The sequence below is a fragment of the Lethenteron reissneri genome, chromosome 1 (genome assembly GCF_015708825.2).
Source record: "Lethenteron reissneri isolate LAM-NWPU_2019-01 chromosome 1, ASM1570882v1, whole genome shotgun sequence".
Lineage (NCBI taxonomy): Eukaryota > Metazoa > Chordata > Hyperoartia > Petromyzontiformes > Petromyzontidae > Lethenteron > Lethenteron reissneri.
In genome coordinates this window covers 1,772,430-1,794,102 of record NC_083779.1, presented here as the reverse complement: position 1 = coordinate 1,794,102, position 21,673 = coordinate 1,772,430, and the positions used below count along the sequence as shown (strand labels likewise).

Sequence of the window (21,673 nt, the reverse complement as noted above, 5' to 3'; positions counted from 1 at the left end):
GAGCGGGAATCGAACCCGGGTCGCCAGGTTCATAGCGCAGCGCGCTAACCGCTACACTACCGCTCCCCACTACACACACAGACACACACAGACACACACACACACACAGGCGCCGCCACCACCGCTGTCTTGCGATCCACCTCCCCTCTCCGTCTTGCGGGAAGTATTTTTACCGAGTGTCGCTCGCGTTTCACTCTCTCCTCTCTCTCCGCTCGCGTGCGAAGTGCCACGCGCACGCACGCGCCCCCTTGCCCCGCGGGCAGCTCCCCCCAGACACCCTAGCGTCGAGCGCCACCTCCTCCACCTCCTCCACCTCCTCCTCCTGAGAGGCACCCCGGAGCGACGCGAGGCCTCGGACCGGGCGTCATTAGAGTTGTTAGAAACGTTCGGCACGTCACTCGCGCTCTCGATGGCGCGAGGCCGTCGTGACGGAAGGTGCCGTCAGGGTCGCGGCGGTGGTGGTGGCGGTGGCGGTGGCGGCGGTGGTGGTGGTGGCGGTGGCGGTGGTGGTGGTGGTGGCGGTGGTGGTGGCGGTGGTGGCGGTGGTGGTGGCGGTGTTGGTGGCGGTGGTGGTGGTGGTGGCGGCGGTGGTGACAGTGGTGGTGGCGGTGGCGGTGGCGGCGGTGGTGGTGGTGGCGGTGGCGGTGGTGGTGGTGGTGGCGGTGGTGGTGGCGGTGGTGGCGGTGGTGGTGGCGGTGTTGGTGGCGGTGGTGGTGGTGGTGGCGGCGGTGGTGACAGTGGTGGTGGTGGTGGCGGTGGCGGTGGTGGTGGTGGTGGTGGCGGTGGCGGTGGTGGTGGTGGCGGCGGTGGCGGTGGTGACGGTGGTGGTGGCGGTGACGGTGGTGGCGGTGACGGCGGCCTGCAGTGGGATCTCACCCAGGGGATCGGACTCTCGGCTGAGCTGTGTCAGTGTCTCTGACGTGGCTGTTGTGAACGCACTTAGAAAACAAAATAACACCACCCAGACCCAGGGCTCAAACGCGGTGTGGTGCGGTGCGTGTCGCCGTGGTAACGCGGTGCTTTGTCACCGTGGTAACGTGTTGCTTTGTCGCCATGGTAGCGTGTTACTTTGTCGCCGTGGTAACGCGGTGCTTTGTCGCCGTGGTAACGCGGTCCATGTCGCCGTGGTATCGCGTTGCTTTGTCACCATGGTAACGCGTTGCTTTGTCGCCGTGGTAACGCGTTGCTTTGTCGCCATGGTAACGCGTTGCTTTGTCGCCGTGGTAACGCGTTGCTTTGTCGCCGTGGTAACGCGTTGCTTTGTCGCCGTGGTAACGCGTTGCTTTGTCGCCGTGGTAACGCGTTGCTTTGTCGTCGTGGTAACGCGTTGCTTTGTCGCCGTGGTAACGCGTTGCTTTGTCACCGTGGTAACGCGTTGCGACGTCTCCCCCAGTTGCACGGCGAGCGGCAGGACGCGGCGGACGTAGCGGGCGTGGCGCGCATGGAGGGCGACGAGATCAACGGCATGGCCAAGTGCCCCTACGACTCCAAGCACAGCAACGTGGCGCTCTTCTCCGGTGAGCCTCCTCCTCCTCCTCACCCTCCCCCTTCCCCCCGACTGCTCAGTCTCTCGACCTCCACGTCGCCTCGTCACGACGAGCCACGTGGCGGCGTCGTCGTCGTCGTCATCGCGCTCTTCGCTCGCCCCCCACCCCCACACTATGGTCCATACGGGACGGACTCACTCCTCGTGATCATTGTCACTCTCGTCATCGTCGTCATCATCAACGTCATCGTCGTCGTCATCGACGTCATTGTCGTCATCGTCGTCATCATCATCGTCGTCATCATCGTCATCATCATCATCATCCTCGTCATCATCATCCTCCTCGTCATCAGCGTCGTCATCGTTGTTGTCATCATTGTCATCATCATCGTCATCATTATCATCGTCGTCATCATCCTCGTCGTCATCATCATCGTCATCATCCTCGTTGTCATCATCGTCGTCATCATCATCGTCATCATCATCATCGTCGTCATCATCCTCGTCATCATCCTCGTCATCATCATCATCGTCGTCATCATCATCCTCGTCATCAGAGCCACATGGCTCTCTGCTCCAGCGAGGCCTCATCCACTGCCCACTCCCAGCCACAGAGGAGACCTTCCTTTTCCTCCACGCTTTCACGCCAACTCACGCTCCCAGCTGTGTGGTCACAGCGTGCGGTGCGTGTCGCCGCGGTAACGCGGTGCGTGTCGCCACGGTAACGCGTTACCGCACCACAACGCGTTACCGCACGCTGGCTCGCCACGCGTCAACGCTCGTCCACGCTGACAGCTGTGCCCCCCCCCCCACTCCGTGTGCCCCCCTCTCCCCGCCCCCCCCAAACCAACCCTCCCCACCCCCCACAGGAGGCAAGCTCTACTCCGCCACGGTGACGGATTTCCTCGCGAGCGACGCCGTCATTTACCGGAGCTTGGGGAGCAGCCCCGCTCTGCGCACCATCAAGTACGACTCCAAATGGCTCAAAGGTAACAACCATTGCCTCGTCGTCATCCCCCCTCCCCCGCTCCACCGCCCCCCCCCCCTCCTCTCCCATCGGGACCGTGGCAGCTTGGAACAGCGTCCGTCACGCAACGGGGATTCGGGGCGTCGCCCCCGCGGGCTTCTCCACCCCGCCGTCGCCAGAGAGCCGCCGTCGGCACGAGGTGCTTTGGCCTACTCTTCTACGCTGGCCAAAGCGCCTGGGTGGGGGGGGGGGGGTGGCGGTAACCCACGTTCCCCCCCCCGCCCCCATCGCACACGACCTGCCGATCGTACACTGGGCTGAGGACCCATTTATCCACCGCCCGGTGGCACGGAGGCAATGCTGTGATGTATGTACGGCTGCTTGGTTTGACCCCTCGCTTCCTGGCGAGGCCCCGTGCCCGTGGCGTCAGTCCGAGTCACCGAGTGTCACGATGAATCGGGGGGGGGGGGGTGTTCGTGTCCGAGCGGGGCGGCCCCCCCCCCCCCCCCCCCACCAAAGACCCCTTACCGTAGCACGCACCAATCCTTCACTGTATTCACGTAAACTCATTTGCGCAATCTACCCCAACGGGTAAGTAACAACAAACAAGGCCAACCTTAATCACGGACGACATTGGTCTGGAAAGCCGCCTCCGTGTTCAATCGATGCGTGTGGATGCTCACGTACCCGAGCCCATCGCGACATCACCGCCAATGCACCCCCCCCCCCCAAACCTCAGCGGATCTCGGAAAGCGGTACGGGGATGAGCTGTGAAAAGCACCTTGGGGGCCGTCCATAAATGACGTCACGCACCTAGGGGCGGAGGGGGTGTCAGACGTTTGTGACGATGTGTGACGAGAGGGGGGGGGGTTGTTTGAGAAACGTGACGTCACATTAAAATACGCAACTTTAAATGAATATAGACAACACGTTCTACTTAATTAAATAGACTTTTTAATAAAGTTTTCTCCTACAACATCAGAGTGCAGCGCCACATTAATACGCACTACAATGACAATAGTTTAAAGCGATTTGAAGCATATTTTTCTTTTTTTGGGGTGGGGGGGGGCAGAGCTTTGTGACTTCATATTTGCGGGGGGGCTCTGACTTTTTGTGACGCCGTGTCACCCATCATATCCGCGCCTCGACCGGGGGCCGTGCCGGTCCAGCGGCGGGTTGAAGGCGGCGGGGGAGCGTAGAAGTGCAGTACAACAGCGAATGTTGCTGAACTCCAGCGGTGAACGTGGGGAGTGAGTGACGGTTGGGATGGGGGGGGGAGTCAAAAGTGGAGGGGGGGGGGGTGAGCAGGAGGGGGGGGGGAGTAAAGGTGGGGGGTAGGGGAAAGTAACGAGGTGAGTAGCGAGGGAGTAACGAGGCAGTCCTTGCCGGCTCGTGTGCGCGCGAGGAACTGCGAACAGGCAACCAGCGCCACCACCACTGCCCCCCCCCCCATCGCTCCATTGTTGTCGTTGTTGCATTGTGTCCACCCATCTCGGGGGAGGGTTGAGACCCCCCCCCCCCTACTACCCCCCCCCCCACCACTGCCCCCCCTACCCCCCACTGCCCCCCTCCCACCTCCACCCCCGCCACGATTGTTCAATATTCTGCACCAACGCCTTCTTGACTTTGATTGTAAGGAATTATACAGCTGGAGGGGGGGTGGTGGCACAAACAAAGACAAAGTTCCCCCGTGTAGCCTCAGTAAACTTTTGGGGGCAAGTGCTGTTTCGTCGCGAGAAGCACCGATGAAGACCGTCACGGGAGGAGGGCACAACCGCCGATGGTACGGGGTTGGTGTGCGTGTGTCTGTGTGTGTGTCTGTGTGTGTCTGTGTGTGTCTGTGTGTGTGTCTGTCTCTCTGTCTGTGTGTGCGTGTCTGTCTGTGTGTGTGTGTGTCTGTCTGTCTGTGTGTGTGTGTGTCTGTCTGTGTGTATGTGTCTGTCTGTGTGTGTGTGCTGTGGGGAGCGGTAGTGTAGTGGTTAGTGTGCTGCGCTACGAACCCGGCGACCCAAGTGAGATTCACGCTCATGGCGAACCACCAGTCTGAACCGGTCCTGGGCCTCCCCTAGGTCGACTCAGCCTTAATTTTAATTCTGTGCGTGATTAGCATCGGCAGCGGTGGATGGTCCTAAGTCGTGTACTTAGAGCGTATGTATGTACTGTGTGTTGAACTTCTTTCGCACCGTACGTAGCCAACAGTGCTAATCGGAGGTTGCGGGGGAATAACACCAAACTAAACACACGCAACAAAAACTTCGAAATGTAAACGCGCAGAACTCCCAGTAGCTTCCTACTATCGGAGCGGAAGAGCGTTCCAGACGGCCGCGTGGCAGCGCACCTGAAAGCGCGCGGTTACAAAGTGACCCCCCCCCCGCTTTGTTCGACGCCCACTGGGGAGACAAAGGCGGCCGGGCGTGCTGCTCACCACCCAAACCGCCGAGTGCGCTGTCCCACAGCCTCCTTCACAGGTGCTGCTCGCTGACAGCAACTTGCTTCTAGATTTGAAGCTGTCGTGACTGCAAGGATCCATACTCTTAGTTCTTTCGGTAAAGTCACGTAGATAAAAAAATGAAATTAAAATTAATAAAAATAAAATAACAAAATCACGACGTTTCGGAGGCAACACAAGTCTCCGTCATCAGGTGGAACCGTCACAGCCAGATTTGCTGCATCAAGTGAGGCTCACAGCAAAATCTGGCTGTGACGGTCCCACCTGATGACGGAGACTTGTGTTGCCTCCGAAACGTCCTGATTTTGTTATTTTATTTTTATTAATTTCATTTTTTACCTACGTGACTTTACCGAAAGAACTAAGAGTAGCAACTTGCTTCCAAACAGCGCCTGTGTGACCGGCTACTCGGGGGGGGGGGGGGGGGGTGCAGTGCATATTTGTCTCTTGTGTTGTAGTTGTTCGCGTTTGAGCGTGGCGTGTGTGTGTGTGTGTGCGAGCGATGGGTGTGTGTGTGTGTGCGAGCGGCGGGTGTGTGTGTGTGTGTGAGCGATGGGTGTGTGCGAGCGATTGGTGTGTGTGTGTGTGCGAGCGATTGGTGTGTGTGTGTGTGTGCCAGCGATGGGTGTGTGTGTGTGTGCGAGCGATGGGTGTGTGTGTGTGTGCCAGCGATGGGTGTGTGTGTGTGCGAGCGATGGGTGTGTGTGTGTGCGAGCGATGGGTGTGGTTGACCTATTTATTTTCTCGGAAAGCAGGGGGGGTGCGTGGGACTTGCTACTTTAAAGTACATTGTATTATTAATGGGTGCGCGCGGTCGTGCGTGCATTGCGCGCTTTCTGCGTGCTTTCTTATCGAGGGCGTGCAGGCGGGTCGCCAGGGCTTTTTTCGTTTGTTGTACGTCGTTGAAATAACTGGGTCACGTTTTTTTGTGTTTCAATTGCCCTGGATTCCTCGCCGGTGGCGAGCGAGGTGCACGTGCCACGTCCCGCGCGCACACCTTGCGAAAGCCGCTATGCACGTCCACGCGTCAATTACATGAGCACACCCGCTCACACTCGCGTAGGATCCACGGAGTCTATGGACATTCATTAGAAACAGTTCTACAATGGGAAATACAAAATCGGAGTGACCTGGAGAAAAATCCACGCGACCACAGGGAGACAGACACGCAAACTACAAATGTACAGCAGGCGTCAGAGTCAGGATCGAACCCACGACCTCCTGTATACCAGGCGAGGTAGTTAACATCTCCTAGCCACCGTGATGATGATGATGATGATGAGACACGCAAACTCCAAATATACAGCAGCAGGCGTCAGGGTCACGGTCAGGGTCGAGCCCACGACCTCCTGCGTACCACGCGAGGTCCCGACTTCACCGTGCTCGCCGGCGCACGGGTCGGAATCCAATGGCGGTCATGAAGATGACGGCATCGCTCAGTGAGTTGAGCGGGGAGGGAGAGGAGGAGGGGAAGGAGGGAGGAGGGGAAGGAGGGAGAGGAGAGAGGGAGGAGAGGAGGGAGGGAGGAGGGGAAGGAGGGAGAGGAGGGAGGGAGGAAGGGAGGAGGGGAGGGATGGAGGGAGGGGAGGGAGGGGAGGGAGGGGAGGGATGGAGGGAGGTGAAGGAAGGAGGGAGGTGAAGGAAGGAGGGAGGGGAGAGAGGGAGGAAGGGAGGGGAGGGGAGGGGGAGGGAGGGGAGGGATGGGAGTGAGGGGAGGGATGTAGGGAGGGGAGGGAGGGAGGGAGGGGAGGGGAGAGAGGGGAGGGAGGGGAGGGTGGGAGGTTGACGCTCATCACGGCTGACAAGGGTAACAACAAAAGGAAATGTAAATGAGATTGTAATTGGCTCGTTAACGGTTCGGCGGGCGCTGGCGTTCCGCTGCGTCACTCCAGACCCCCCCCTGCCCACCCCACCCCCCGCTGTGCCCCCCCCCCTCCACGCCAGACTCGCAGGTGATGATTGTTTGGCTGCTGCAAGCACGGCGCGGTCAGACTCCCTGCCAAGGCGGGGCGCGGGTTGCCGTGTTGTTGGCAGGCGTGCGTACGCGTAAATAACCTCCGGTGTGGGTTTTAAAATATATATATAAATATATATAAATACTGTCTATATGTAAAAATTAACGTGTAAGAAATATTTATATATTAATGTAACATTAATATATTAACATATTCATTTATTTATTTATAATGGTTGTCAATGTTGAGATGAATGTTTATCCGAAATGGGGTTTTTTATATAATTTTTGTTCTAAAATTCGTAGTTTTTTTATTTTTGGCACAATTTCAGATCCCCGTTATTTTTCGTCTTTGACGTCGCGTTGTGACGTCATCGCTCCGGATGGAGCTCGTGACATTTGCGATGACGTCACACCTTCGGATCAGTCCGAAATTAAGTGACGAGGACGAGAAAAAGAAACGCGTGTCCACGTGGGATCATCTGAAGGAAAACTAGAAAATACAAATGTGCGTGTATCCGGGCTCCGTTCGTGAAAATGCTGACTCTGTTGCATCCTCGCTCATCCGACGAGTCAAGAGCCGCATCTCACAGAGTTATACTTAATAAATAAAACTGAACTGAACAAAATCCTCAGGGTCCACGCACGGTAGAAGTCGGGGGGGAAGGGGGGGTCTCACTTTGGCACGCGCTCCGCCTACCAGAGCGAGGTTCGTCCCGTGATCAAGATATTTTAGCATTTCACGAGTTCTCATTTAGTCAAAAATCAGCTCGGACCTGAGTCTCGTGCGATTGCGTCTTTGCGTGTGCGTAGTCGCTTGGTGACTAGTGGCTGCCACCATCGGCTCACTACACTTGAGAGCCCCGGTGTAATCACAACTCAGCCTGTGTGAGCCTGTGAGTCTCTCCTGTTGCCTATGGATCTCCATGTGAGTCATTGGGTCTCTGTGAGTCTGCGGGTCTCTGAGTATGTGGGTCTCTACGTGAGTCTGCGGGTTTCTACGTGAGTCTGTGGGTCTCTATGTGAGTCTGGGAGTATTTATGCGAGTCTGTGGGTCTCTCTGTGAGTCTGTTGATCTCTTATGTGAGTCTGTGAGTCTCTATGTGAGTATGTGGGTCTCTATGTGAGTCTGTGGGTCTCTATGCGAATCTGCGGGTCTCTACGTGAGTCTGTGGGTTTCTATGTGAGTCTACGTGGCGGTGACGTCACCACGACGCTTGTGCCAGGCTATGTGCACCTTGAGGCCACGTGAAGTGTCAAACGCCCGCTAGCAAGAGGTCACGGGGCAGACCCAGGTGCTACGGGTCGACTGACTGAGATGACTGAGACGACTGGCTGATGCACCACCTGTGCCCCCTACTGTGCTAACTTGCTGTGTTTTAGCCACCCGGCGCTCCGCTCGTTGTTGTGAGCGTCGCTCCTCCGCCCTCCGTTGTTGTTGGAGGGCGACTGCCTCCAACTTCCCAGTAGCGTCCTTCACGAGCCTCCTCCACAGACGCCGATCTTGACACCGCTGGTACCAGTCATCGGCAAGTCCACTCAGCTCCACATCACTCCATCTCTTCTCTAGCCCGTGCCGCGCCCGTTTAGCCCCCTCGATCCGGCCGAACAAAAGCTGTTTAGGCATGCGGTGGCTGGGCATGCGGGCTACGTGACCCAGCCAACGCAGCCTTACCTGCCGTCGGAGCTCTCCGATGGGACTTTGTCCAGATCTTTCAAGGATTTGTGAGCTCCTCACACAATCCAGCCTGGTTGAACCCAGGATGGATCGTAGGCAGGCCAGCCTAAATGTTTCCAACCGGCGAAGATGCTCCATTAGGGGGGTCCACGTTTCGCAAGCGTAGAGAAGGGAGGAAATGACTGTGGCCGAGAAGATCTGAAGCTTCGTGCGGAGCGAGAGACCAGGTAGCTTCCACACAGCGTTACGCAACCGATGAAAAGATAATGTCCCTCGACTGATTGTGAGACCTCTGCTGTCAAACCAGAGCCGGTCATGAGCACACTGTCCAGGTATGGGAAACTCTCCACTCTTTCCACAATTGCCCTATCACAAATTAGGAGTTGTGGGGGACACCCACACACACACACCCACACACTCACACACTCACACACACCACACACCCACACACACCCACACACACCCACACACACCACCCATCTACACACACCCACACACACACACACCCACACACACCCACACACACACGCACACACCCACCCACCCCCACACACACACACCCACCCACACACCCACACACACACCCACGCACCCACACACACCCACATACCCACCCACACCCACACACCCACCCACACCCACACACCCACCCACACCCACGCACACACACCCGCACACACACCCACACACACACACACCCACACACACACACCCACCCACACCCACACACCCACCCACACCCACGCACACACACCCACACACACACACCCACACACCCACCCACACACACACACCCGCACACACCCACACACACACACTCACACACACACACCCACACACACTCACACACCCACCCAGGCGCGCGCGCCAGTGAGTGAGTGATGGCGCAGTCAGTGTGGCTGGAGGCTCTGCGCACCTCCCAGGGCGCGTTTCATTATTTCTCGTTAACGACACCAAATGACGTCTGTTGGCTTCACGCCTCCCTCACCTCGTTACGCTCAAAGTTCATCCCGTGAAACAAAAAAGAATATACACGTGTCTTCCTTGCTTTGAAGCTTTCGTGACTGCAGGAATCCATACTCTTTGGTTCTTTCGGTAAAGTCACGTAGGTAGAAAAATAAAACAAAAAATAAAATATCACTGATATATTATTTTTTGTTTCATTTAATTTTTAAAGAGTATACATATTAAAAATGAAATAAAAATAAAATATCACTGATATATTATTTTTTTTTCATTTTTTTAAAGAGTATACATATTAAAAAATAAATAAAAATATCACCGATATATTATTTTTGTTTAATTAAATTTTTAAAGAGTATACATATAAAAAAAAATCACTGATGTATTCTTTTTTTTATTCTTCTACCTACGTGACATCACCGAAAGAACCAAAGAGTATGCATGTGTCTTGATAATAAGTCAATAAATGTTTTTAAATCATCAACAACAAAAATCGATTTGCAGAAACGGAAACAGATGTGCGGCCCGCGCAAAATGATCGGTGGGATCGTTGCCACTGGCACGCAGAGCCAGCGGGGGTAGCCGTTCATCCCTGGATGGGGAAACGTGTGGGCACTGCCACCTCTTCCGAAACGACTCCAATCGAATCTAATTCTTATTTTAACAGGGAAGGCCCCACTGAGTTGTGTAGCTTCTTTCTTTTCAGAAGCGACCTCGCCATCACAAATGATAGTTAAATTTCGATTTAAAGCTTTCGTGACTGCATGGATTCATATTCTTGGTTCTTTCGGTAAAGTCACGTAGAATGGAAATAATAAAATAATAAAAATTCTACATAATAAAATACAATTCTCACGACGTTTCGGCCACAACACAAGCAGCCGTCCTCGGGTGAAGACCAGGTCTGTCGGAAAGACAGTGTCAGACGGCTGCTTGTGTTGTGGCCGAAACGTGAGAATTGTATTTTATGATGTTTTATTTTTATTATTTATTATTTCCCTTCTACGTGACTTTACCGAAAGAACCAAGAAGATGGAGACGCTCTATAACGCTATTAACATCACATTTGTTATCAAGTTACAGTGTAGCATTATCCGTTCCTTTCCCGTTAAAAACGATAGTCTCGTATGAGTGTTAACATTTGTTTTGAAGCACTCTGTACACACAACGGCCGTCAGGGCCGGGATCGAACCCACGACCTCCTGTGTACCAGGTGAAGTCGTCGACATCGCACCACGCTTGTGGAAGAGCAATGCCGTGACCATACTTCGCCACTCTGGCCAGCACGGATCGGGTGAAGGTGGTGGTTTGGTTTTTGCTGTGGTGCCCTCTGCTGTCCACGACACCGATGGCTGCTGCTGCTGCTGCCACTGCCGCCGCTACCACTGCCGCCACTACCACTGCCGCCACTACCACTGCCGCCACTACCACTGCCGCCACTACCACTGCCGCCACTACCACTGCCGCCACTACCACTGCTGCTGCCGCTGCTGCCACTACCGCTGCTCAGAGGTCGCAAACGGGTTTTGATTCCTTACCCGTACCCGGCCGCACCAGGGTCGCAATCAGGTACCTGTACCCGGCCGTATCCGTACCCGGCCGTACCCGGCCGGGTATCGGGTAGGGTACGGGTATCGGGTACCCGATTGCGACCTCTGGGATGAAGCCATGTTGCAGGCGCGGGTGGGTTGATTCTAGGAACTTGAATTGTGAGAAGAGACAAGACGTTGGGAAATGAGTGACAAACGGTTACTCACAAGTGACTCACGGCCTACCCGTACCCGGCCTCACCAGGGTCGCAAACGGCTACCCGTACCCGGCCGGGTACAGGTAGCCGGGTATCGGGTAGGGTACGGGTATCGGGTACCCGGTTGCGACCTCTGCCACTGCTGCCAACCCCGTCTGTTGCGTACGGCGGGAACGATCCAGTTGACGTGGGTTTTGAGAAATGGGCAACTTGGACACAACCACAACAGCAGCAGCAGCAAGAATAACAACATTAATAATGATTACTCCAGTTGTGTCGTTTAATTGCAACACAACTCTCCCCAGGGTCTCTCTCGCTCCCTGCCTCCCTCCCCCTCTCTATCGCGCTCACTCGCTCTCGCTGTCGTTTTTTTACGATCAATGGAAACAAGGAGATGCTCGGTGTAGTCGGCACTTTGCTTCGTTCATTATTTCGGTTGTTTTAATGCTTTGTTTTATGTAACCGCCCCATTTTAATGAAAGATTCCACGAAAGACACTCTCTCTTATTCGTGGTTCTTTCGGTAAAGTCACGTATGAAGGGAAATAATAAAATAATAAAAATAAAACAATTACATTCTCACGACGTTTCGATTGCAACATCAAGTAATCATCATCAGGTGTGAAAACCACTCTCTCCTTCAGCCCCTCGCTCCGTCTCCCTTCCTCTGCACGGATGACGACCTCTTGAACTTCTCGGTTCCCATGGACTCCTGTGCAGTGGCACCGCCTGCACACTTGAGTAGCTACGTCACAGCCCCCCCACCCCACCCATCCCACCCATCCCACCCATCCCACCCATCCCAACCCGACTTGGAATTGAACATATTGCGGCTTTCTCTTCTCCGTGGCCACCATCGGCCAAACACGACGTAATTATTTAAACATTGATCATTGATGTTCGTTGTTGTTGTTGGATGTTTTTGTTGTTGTTTCTTTGGGTGTTGTTATTGTTGTTGTTACGGTGCGGCGATCAACTTTTTTTTTACATCGACGCAATTAGGGTTCATTAGCAAGACGCATTCACGATGCTCCGTCATCACAGCTTTCGTAATTAATTAATCGTCACTCTCGTCTTAATGGATTATATCGTTGCTTTTGTTTACGCGTAACATCTCCCCCCACCCACCCATCCATCACCCCCCACCCCACCCCCATCGCACACAAAAACAAAGATCTCCTGTATAGCCTCGACATAGCTTTGGGGCAGGTGCTGTTAGCGAGTAGCAGCGCCTACGAAGGCCGGCACGGCACACGAGGGGGTGGGTGGCCAGCCCCACACACACACACCCACACATCCCCACACACACACACCCACACACCCACACGCACACACGCTCCTACCCAAAGACAACGATCCCCCTTATAGCCTTAACAGACTGTAGGGGCAAGTGCTGTTAGCGAGCACCTATGAAGGCCTGCACGGCACACGAGATGGTGGGTGGCCAGGACCACACCCGACCGCCTTTGTCTTCAGATATTTACACGTCGCACCAGGTATTCATTTGAGGCTGAGTCGACCTAGAGGATGCCCAGAACCGGTTCAGATTACAGCCACTGCTCTTGGCCGTGAGCGGGAATCAAACTCGGGTCGCCAAGTTCGCAGCTCAGAGCAGCGTGCCAACCGTGACGCTACCGCTCCCCCCTATAGGCACAGACGCACAGACACACGCGCTCCTGTCCACACACGCACACGCTCTCCCACAGACACACACGCTCCTGTCCACCCACGCACACGCTCTCCCACAGACACACGCGCTCCTGTCCACCCACGCACACGCTCTCCCACAGACACACACGCACACGCTCTCCCACAGACACACGCGCTCCTGTCCACCCACGCACACGCTCTCCCACAGACACACACGCTCCTGTCCACCCACGCACACGCTCTCTCACAGACACACGCGCTCCTGTCCACCCACGCACACGCTCTCCCACAGACACACGCGCTCCTGTCCACCCACGCACACGCTCTCCCACAGACACACACACGACACAACACGACACAGAGACCACCACCCCCGGACAGCCTCAACAGACTGCAGCCAGCAAGGTGATGCGGTTCGCGAGAGACGCTCGTGGGTAGGACCAGCACGCCCCCCCCCCCGCTGCCCCAATAAGAATATTTATTTATTTACTTCAAGGTTTCATCATCTTGGTTCTTTCGGTAAAGTCACGTAGAAGGAAAATAATAAAATGATAAAAATAAAACATAATAAAATAATTCTCACGACGTTTCGGCCACAACGCAACCACCTGAAGACGGCTGATTGCGTTGTGGCCGAAACGTCGTGAGAATTATTTTATTATGTTTTATTTTTATTATTTTATTATTTTCCTTCTACGTGACTTTACCGAAAGAACCAAGAAGATGAATCCCTGCAGTCACAAAAGCTTTAAATCGAAATTTTATTATGTTTTATTTTTATTATTTTATTATTTTCCTTCTACGTGACTTTACCGAAAGAACCAAGAAGACGAATCCCTGCAGTCACGAAAGCTTTAAATCGAAATTTTATTATGTTTTATTTTTATTATTTTAGTATTTTCCTTCTACGTGACTTTACCGAAAGAACCAAGAAGACGAATCCCTGCAGTCACGAAAGAAGCTTTGAATCGAAATTTTACTTCAAGGTTCTTCCGGCTCCTCCTTCCTCTTCTTCCTCTTCTTCTCCTCCTCGAGTGTCGAGGTGCCCCCCCCTCCCCCCCATCGCCCCCCTCCCCCCCCTCCCCCACCCTCCCCCACCGGCTCGTCAGCAGTCCCCGCACGGCCGCGTCTTGCAGCGGAGAGACGCCCTCCCGCCCGCTCGCCCGCTCGAATTCCTCACTAGGGAATGATCGCTTCTGACAACTTCATCTCTCCCTACCCCCCCATCGCCCCGCCCCCTCCCCCGCCGAGTAGCGTAACGAACGCGGGGGGCAGGTAGCGGGGGTGCCTTGCCCCCCACCACCGCCCCCCTCGCCCTGGTGGCCAAAGCTGCGAGATGCCCCCCCCCCACCCCCCTTTCAAACCCCCTTGTCACGATCTGACCCCGTGCCCCTACTGGAACATCTGTGACAAGAGAGCTTCACAGATGATCGGAATCCTCCCCCTGGTATGAATGAATTGATTCTGATTCTGAGATGTGTTTTCGACAACGGTGTAAAACAACAACACAACAACAACAACTTAAAGCACGGTCTAGATATTATTCCGACGAAAATGCTGTCGCGCAAAGTTCCACGTTTAATTTTAGTTCGACGAGAGCGCGAACCTTTGGCTTCCGCAGGTAGCGCACCGCGCGTTTTGTTTCTACGTCCTCCTCCTCGTCGTCGTCGTCGTCGACTTCGTCGCAGTGTCACCGGGGTAGACGAGCAGGGCTGCTGCATTTCGGTGAAGACGGAGAGGACCATGCCCCCCCCCCCGCACCCTCCTCCCACAGCGTGAAATGTTGGAGACCGTGAGGGTGACGACGACGACGATGAGCACGTGGGTCAGGGCAGGAGGAGGCCGCCGCGACATTGAATCGCTTTGAGGGTGCGACCGTGCGAAGAGACACATCGCAGTAGTGGGGGGGGGGGGGCACCATCTGAGCGATTGCCGCACCGCCAAGCTACGGTGGCTAGGAGATGTTAACTACCTCGCCTGGTGCGCAGGAGGTCGTGGTTTCGATCCCGACCCTGACGCCTGCTGCTGTATATTTGGAGTTTGCGTGTCTCTCTCTCATCATTATCACGGTGGCTAGGAGATGTTAACTACCTCGCCTGGTGCGCAGGAGGTCGTGGTTTCGATCCCGACCCTGACGCCTGCTGCTGTATATGTGGAGTTTGCGTGTCCCTCTCTCTCTCATCATCACCACGGTGGCTAGGAGATGTTAACTACCTCGCCTGGTATACAGGAGGTCGTGGGTTCGATCCCCACCCTGACGCATGCTGCTGTATATTTGGAGTTTGCGTGTCCCTCTCTCTCTCATCATCACCACGGTGGCTAGGAGATGTTAACTACCTCGCCAGGTATACAGGAGGTCGTGGGTTCGATCCCCACCCTGATGCCTGCTGCTGTATATGTGGAGTTTGTGTGTCCTTTCCCTTCTACGTGACTTTACCGAAAGAACCAAGAATATGAATCCCTGCAGTCACGAAAACTTTAAATCAAAGTTTACGTTTAGTTCAACAGCACTTGCCCCAAGAGAACTGACGAGGCTGTACGGTTGGGATCTTTGTCTTTCCTCTGTCCGCTCGCAGAGCCGCAGTTTGTGAACGCCGTGGAGTACGGGAACTACATCTACTACTTCTTCCGCGAGATGGCTGTGGAGTACAGCTCCATGGGCAAGGTGAGGACGTGGTGGCGAGATGTCACCGACCTCGCCTGGCATGCGGGAGCTCGTGGGTTCGATCCCGACCTTGAAGATGCCTGTATATTTGGAGTTTGCGTCTCTCTCTCTCTCTCATCATCATCACGGTGGCTAGGAGATGTTAACTACCTCGCCTGGTATGCAGGAGGTCGTGGGTTCGGTCCCGACCCTGACGCCTGCTGCTGTACATTGGTTGGTCCTCTCTAGCATCCCACATGGCTGAGAGTACCCGCATGGGCGGAGTCGTGGCGTCCGTGAGCCTTCTCCTGAGTTGTGTGTCTCTCTCTCATCATCACCACGGTGGCTAGGAGATCAGAGGAAACAAGAAGATGCTCGGTGTAGTCGGCACTTTGCTTCGTTCATCATTTCGTTTATTTATTTATTTATTTTAAATGCTTTGCTTTATGTTAACCTCCCCCCCCCCCCACACTTTTTAAATGAAAGATTTAACAAAAGATGTCTCGCTCTGCTCTCCTTACCCCTCGCTCTCTCTCTCTCCCCGTGGTGGTCGCGTGGATATTTCTCCGCGTCTTTCGGGTTTTTCTTTTCTCTCTCGACGTCGTGAGTTCGGAGATATTTGGCTGCTATGAATGTCCACACGGTGATGATGAGCCGCTTCGTTGGGCCATCATCTTCGATAGCCAGGGTCGTTTCTGAAAAACTGAGCTGTGTAGCTCAGTGGGGCCTCCTTGTTGAGGCGACCGCCCCGGGCCCCGCACATTGGGGGGCTCCGCGCTTCGACCTCACGGGGTGTCAGATGTAATACTACCGGGGGGGTGGGGGGGGTTGCCCCGCACACTCCCCATACCCCCACACACCCCCACACACCCCCACACACCCCCACACACCCCCCACACACCCCCGACACACCCCCACGCACCCCCACACCCCCCCCCCACACACCCCCGACACACTCCCACACACCCCCACACATCCCCACACCCCCCACACACACCCCCCACACACCCCCGACACACCCCCACACATCCCCACACCCCCCACACACACCCCCGACACACCCCCACACACCCCCACACATTCCCACACCCCCCCTCCCACACACCCCCCACACACCCCCGACACACCCCCACACACCCCCATACACACTCCACACACACTCCACACACCCCCCACAACCCCCACACCCCCCCACCCCCCCCCCCCACACCCCCCACACCCCCCACACACCCCCCACACCCCCCACATCCCACACACCCCACACCCCCCCCCACCCCCCCACACCCCCCCCCCCACACACCCCGCACACCCCCACACACCCACACACCCCCCCACACACCCCCACACACACACCCCGCACACCCCCACACACCCCACATCCCACACACCTCACACCCCCCCCAACCCCCCACACACCCCCACACACACACCCCGCACACCCCCACACACACATACCCTTATGGATGGCCCTGAAGGGCAGGGCACGACGTAGTCGACATTCAAACAAACTACCGCCCACCGCCTCATTGTTCTCATTGTTGCATTGTGTCCAGCCAGCCCCTCTCTTGGGGGGTCTCTGCGCGTGTCTGTGGGTCTCTGTGTGAGTCTGTGGGTCTCTGTGTGAGTCTGTGGGTCTCTGTGTGTGTCTGTGGGTCTCTGTGTGTGTCTGTGGGTCTCTGCGCGTGTCTGTGGGTCTCTGTGTGAGTCTGTGGGTCTCTGTGTCTGTCTGTGGGTCTCTGTGTGAGTCTGTGGGTCTCTGTGTGAGTCTGTGGGTCTCTGTGTGTGTCTGTGGGTCTCTGTGTGTGTCTGTGGGTCTCTGTGTGTGTCTGTGGGTCTCTGTGTGAGTCTGTGGGTCTCTGTGTGAGTCTGTGGGTCTCTGTGTGAGTCTGTGGATCTCTGTGTGTGTCTGTGGGTCTCTCTGTTAGCCTGTAAGTCAAAAACATAAATAAAGATTCCTCTTTGATTCCTACTGGAACCCAGTCGGCTTCACATTTTCACTCCCAGCAACAACAAACAACCACAAACAACAACCTCATTTCACAGACGACGTCACCACCACCACCGCCACCACCACCTCATTTCACAGACGTCACCGCCAACCACAAGTTTGTTCACCGCACGATGCCGTGCCGACGTGCGCCGGGACGCGGCGGGGAAGTCCACCGACTCGCGCTCGCGACCGCCGGCGCTGACCCCCGCTCTGTTCTAGATTTGAATCTTTCGTGACTGCAAGGATTCATATTCTTAGGTTTTTTCGGTAAAGTCACGTAGGTAAAAAAAATTTGAATTAATAAAAGTAAAATAAACTTTACCGAAAAACCTAAGAATATGACTCCCGCTCTGTTCTAGATTTGATGCTTTCGTGACTGCAAGGATTCATATTCTTAGGTTTTTTCGGTAAAGTCACGTAGGTAACAAAAAAAACTTTACCGAAAAAACCTAAGAATATGACTCCCGCTCTGTTCCCCGCCCGCGCCCCGCCAGGTGGTCTTCTCGCGAGTGGCGCGCGTCTGCAAGAACGACGTCGGGGGCTCGCAGCGCGTGCTGGAGCGCCACTGGACGTCGTTCCTGAAGGCACGCCTCAACTGCTCGGTGCCGGGCGAGCCGCGCTTCTACTTCAACGTGCTGCGCGCCGTCACGGGGGTCGTGACGGCGCGAGGCAGGGCACTCGCCGTCGGAGTGTTCACCACGCCGCAGAACAGGTGAGAGTGTGTGGGTGTGTGGGTGTGTGGGTGAGAGTGGGGGGGGTGTGGGTGGGTGTGTGTGTGTTGGTGTGTGGGTGAGTATGTGTGGGTGAGAGTGTGTGGGTGGGTGGGTGTGTGTGGGTGGGGAGCGGTAGTGTAGCGGTTAGCGCGCTGTGCTATGAACCTGGCGACCCGGGTTCGATTCCCGCTCACGGCTAACACCAGTGACGATTATCTGAACCGGTCCTGGGCCTCTCCTAGGTCGACTCAGCCTTAAATGAGTACCTGGTGCGGTGTGTAAACATCGCCACTGGGGAGACAAAGGCGGTCGGGCGTGGTGCTGGCCACCCACCCCCTCGTGTACCGTTCCGGCCTTCATAGGTGCTCGCTAACAGCACTTGCCCCTACAGTCTGTTAAGGCTATACGGGGGATCTTTGTCTTTGTCTTTGTGGGTGTGTGAGAGTGTGTGAGAGTGTGAGTGTGAGAGTGTGTGGTGTGAGAGTGTGTGGGTGAGTGTATGTGGGTGAGTGTGTGTGGGTGGGTGAGAGTGTGTGGGTGAGAGTGGGTGGGTGGGTGAGAGTGGGTGGGTGGGTGAGAGTGGGTGGGTGGGTGAGAGTGGGTGGGTGGGTGAGAGTGGGTGGGTGGGTGAGAGTGGGTGGGTGTGTGTGTGTGTGTGGGAGAGAGAAAAAGAAACTGTGAGTGTGTGGGTGAGAGTGTGTGGTGTGAGAGTGGGTGGGTGTGTGTGGGTGGGTGAGAGTGTGTGGGTGGGTGTGTTTGGGTGTGTGGGAGAGAGAAAGAGACACTGTGAGTGTGTGGGAGTGGGTGAGAGTGAGAGTGTGAGAGTGTCTGTGTGTGTGTAATGTGTGTGCTGTGAGAGTGTGGGTGTGAGTGTGAGAGAGACACTGTGAGTGGGTGTGAGAGTGTGTGTGGGAGTGTGTGGGTGAGAGTGTGAGTGTGAGAGTGTCTGTGTGTGTGTAATGTGTGTGGATGAGAGTGGGGAGCGGTGGCGCAGCGGTTAGCACGCTGCGCTACGAACCCGGCGACCCGAGTTCAATTCCTGCTCACGGCCAACACCAGTGACGATTATCTGAACCGGTCCTGGGCCTCCCCTAGGTCAACTCAGCCTCAAATGAGTACCTGGTGCGGTGTGTAAACATCGCCACTGGGGAGACAAAGGCGGCCTTCGTAGGTGCTACTCGCTAACAGCACTTTGTCCCCCAAAAGTGTTGAAGGCCACACGTGGGATCTTTGTCTTGTGTGCGGTGCGTGTGTGGTGCGTGTGCGGTGCGTGTGCGTGTGCGGTGCGTGTGCGGTGCGTGTGCGTGTGCGGTGCGTGTGCGTGTGCGGTGCGTGTGCGTGTGCGGTGCGTGTGCGGTGCGTGTGCGTTGCGTGTGCGTTGCGTGTGCAGTATCCCCGGGTCGGCCGTGTGTGCCTTCGACATGGTGGACGTGGAGGGAGTGTTCGACGGACGCTTCAAGGAGCAGCGGCAGCCCGACGGAGGCTGGACCACCGTGCCCGAAGACAAGGTGCCCAGACCCAGGTGCGTGCCCACGTGTGTGCACGGGGCAACAGCCCCGGGCCCCGTGCTTTGGGGGGGGAGGGGGCGGGCACGCTTCGACGCCACTGTGGCGAGATGTTAATGCCTCGCCTGGTATGCAGAAGGTCGTGGGTTCGATCCTGACCCCTGATGTGATGTTTCGCGAGCCCTGCAACACTATGACTGAGCTGCGTAGCGCTTCATCAGAAGTGAAATTTATAGCAGCCAAATACTCTAAAGGCATTAATTTTGACTGAAAACTTTCATGACTGCAGGAATTCATATTCTTGGTTCTTTCGGTAAAGTCACGTAGATAGAAAATTAAAAAAAATAATGAAATACATTTTCAATAAACATTTAAAAATAAAAATCATAATTATTATTTTCTTTTCTAATTTTTAACTTTATCGAAAGAAACAAGAATAATCTAAACGCATGTCTCTAAATGCGGAGAGAAAAACCGAAGGAACCGGTGAAAAATCCACGTGACCACAGATACACAGCAGCAGGCGTCAGGGTCGAGAATGAACCCACGACCTCCTGCATACCAGGCGAGGTAGTGAACATCTCCTAGCCACCGTGATGATGATGATGAGAGACACGCAAACTCCAAATATACAGCAGCTGGCGTCAAGGTCGGGATCGAACCCACGACCTCATGTACACCAGGCGAGGTAGTTAACATCTCCTAGCCACCGTGATGATGATGAGAGAGGGAGACACGCAAACTCCAAATATACAGCAAACGTCAGGGTCGGCCATGAACCCACAACCTCCTGCATACCAGGCGAGGTAGTCAACATCTCCTAGCCACCATGATGATGATGGTGAGAGAGAGACACGCAAACTCCAAATATACAGCAAACGTCAGGGTCGGGAATGAACCCACAACCTCCTGCATACCAGGCGAGGTAGTTAACATATCCTAGCCACCGTACATCGCCTAGCCACGTTGATTATGATGAGAGAGAGAGACACGCAAATTACAAATATACAGCAGCAGGCGTCAGAGTCGGGATCTAACTCACGACCTCCTGTATACCAGGCGAGGTAGTTAACATCTCCTAGCCTCCGTGATGATGATGAGAGAGAGAGACACGCAAACTACAAATACACAGCAGCAGGCGTCAGGGTCGGGAATGAACCCACGACATCCTGCATACCAGGCGAGGTAGTTAACATCTCGCCACCGCACCCCCACTAAGTACGGCCCTGCCCCCCATGTTCACATCCTCTCTCGTGCCCCCCCCCGCCCCAGGCCTGGCTGCTGTGCGGGCACTGGCAGTGCGCGTGACGTGCGCAGTTCCGTGGAGCTGCCGGACGAGACGCTGGCGTTCATCAAGACGCACCCGCTGGTGGAGGACAGCGTGCCAGCCCTGCTGCACCGGCCCGGCTTCACCAAGACCATGGTCCGGTGAGTGGTGACGACGGTGGTGACGATGACGACGACGATGATGGTGGCAATGACGATGACATTGATCACAATGACAACGATCACAGCGATCACAACGACGACGATGACAGCGATCACAATGACGACGACGATGACGATGACATTGATCACAATGACAACAATCACAGCGATCACAACGACGACGATGACAGCGATCACAATGACGACGACGATGACGATGACAATGATCACAATGATGACGACGTCGATGATGATGATGACAACGATCACAATGATGACGATTACAATGATCACAATGATGGCGACGATGATGACAACGATGACATTGACCACAATGATCACGGCGGATGATGACGACGATGAATTATGACGATGATGATGAAGATGCCAATGATCACAATGACAACGATGACAATGATCACGACGACGACGATGACGATGATGACGACGATGACATCGACCATAATGATTACGGCGGATGACAACGATGCCGAATGATG

At 55.2% G+C, this 21,673-nt stretch overlaps 1 protein-coding gene across 4 annotated transcripts in view; it reads left to right on the top strand.

Moving 5' to 3' along the window:
• Positions 1–21,673, top strand: part of LOC133343175 (semaphorin-6A-like) — a 160,027-nt gene that overhangs the window by 115,661 nt on the left and 22,693 nt on the right. For all 4 annotated transcript variants that reach the window (XM_061552889.1, XM_061552804.1, XM_061552651.1 and 1 more), the window contains exons 7-12: positions 1,394–1,517; positions 2,356–2,475; positions 15,470–15,558; positions 18,022–18,239; positions 19,631–19,762; positions 21,018–21,173. In XM_061552889.1, the coding sequence (XP_061408873.1) occupies positions 1,394–1,517; positions 2,356–2,475; positions 15,470–15,558; positions 18,022–18,239; positions 19,631–19,762; positions 21,018–21,173 (839 nt within the window). The remainder of the gene's footprint in view (positions 1–1,393; positions 1,518–2,355; positions 2,476–15,469; positions 15,559–18,021; positions 18,240–19,630; positions 19,763–21,017; positions 21,174–21,673) is intronic.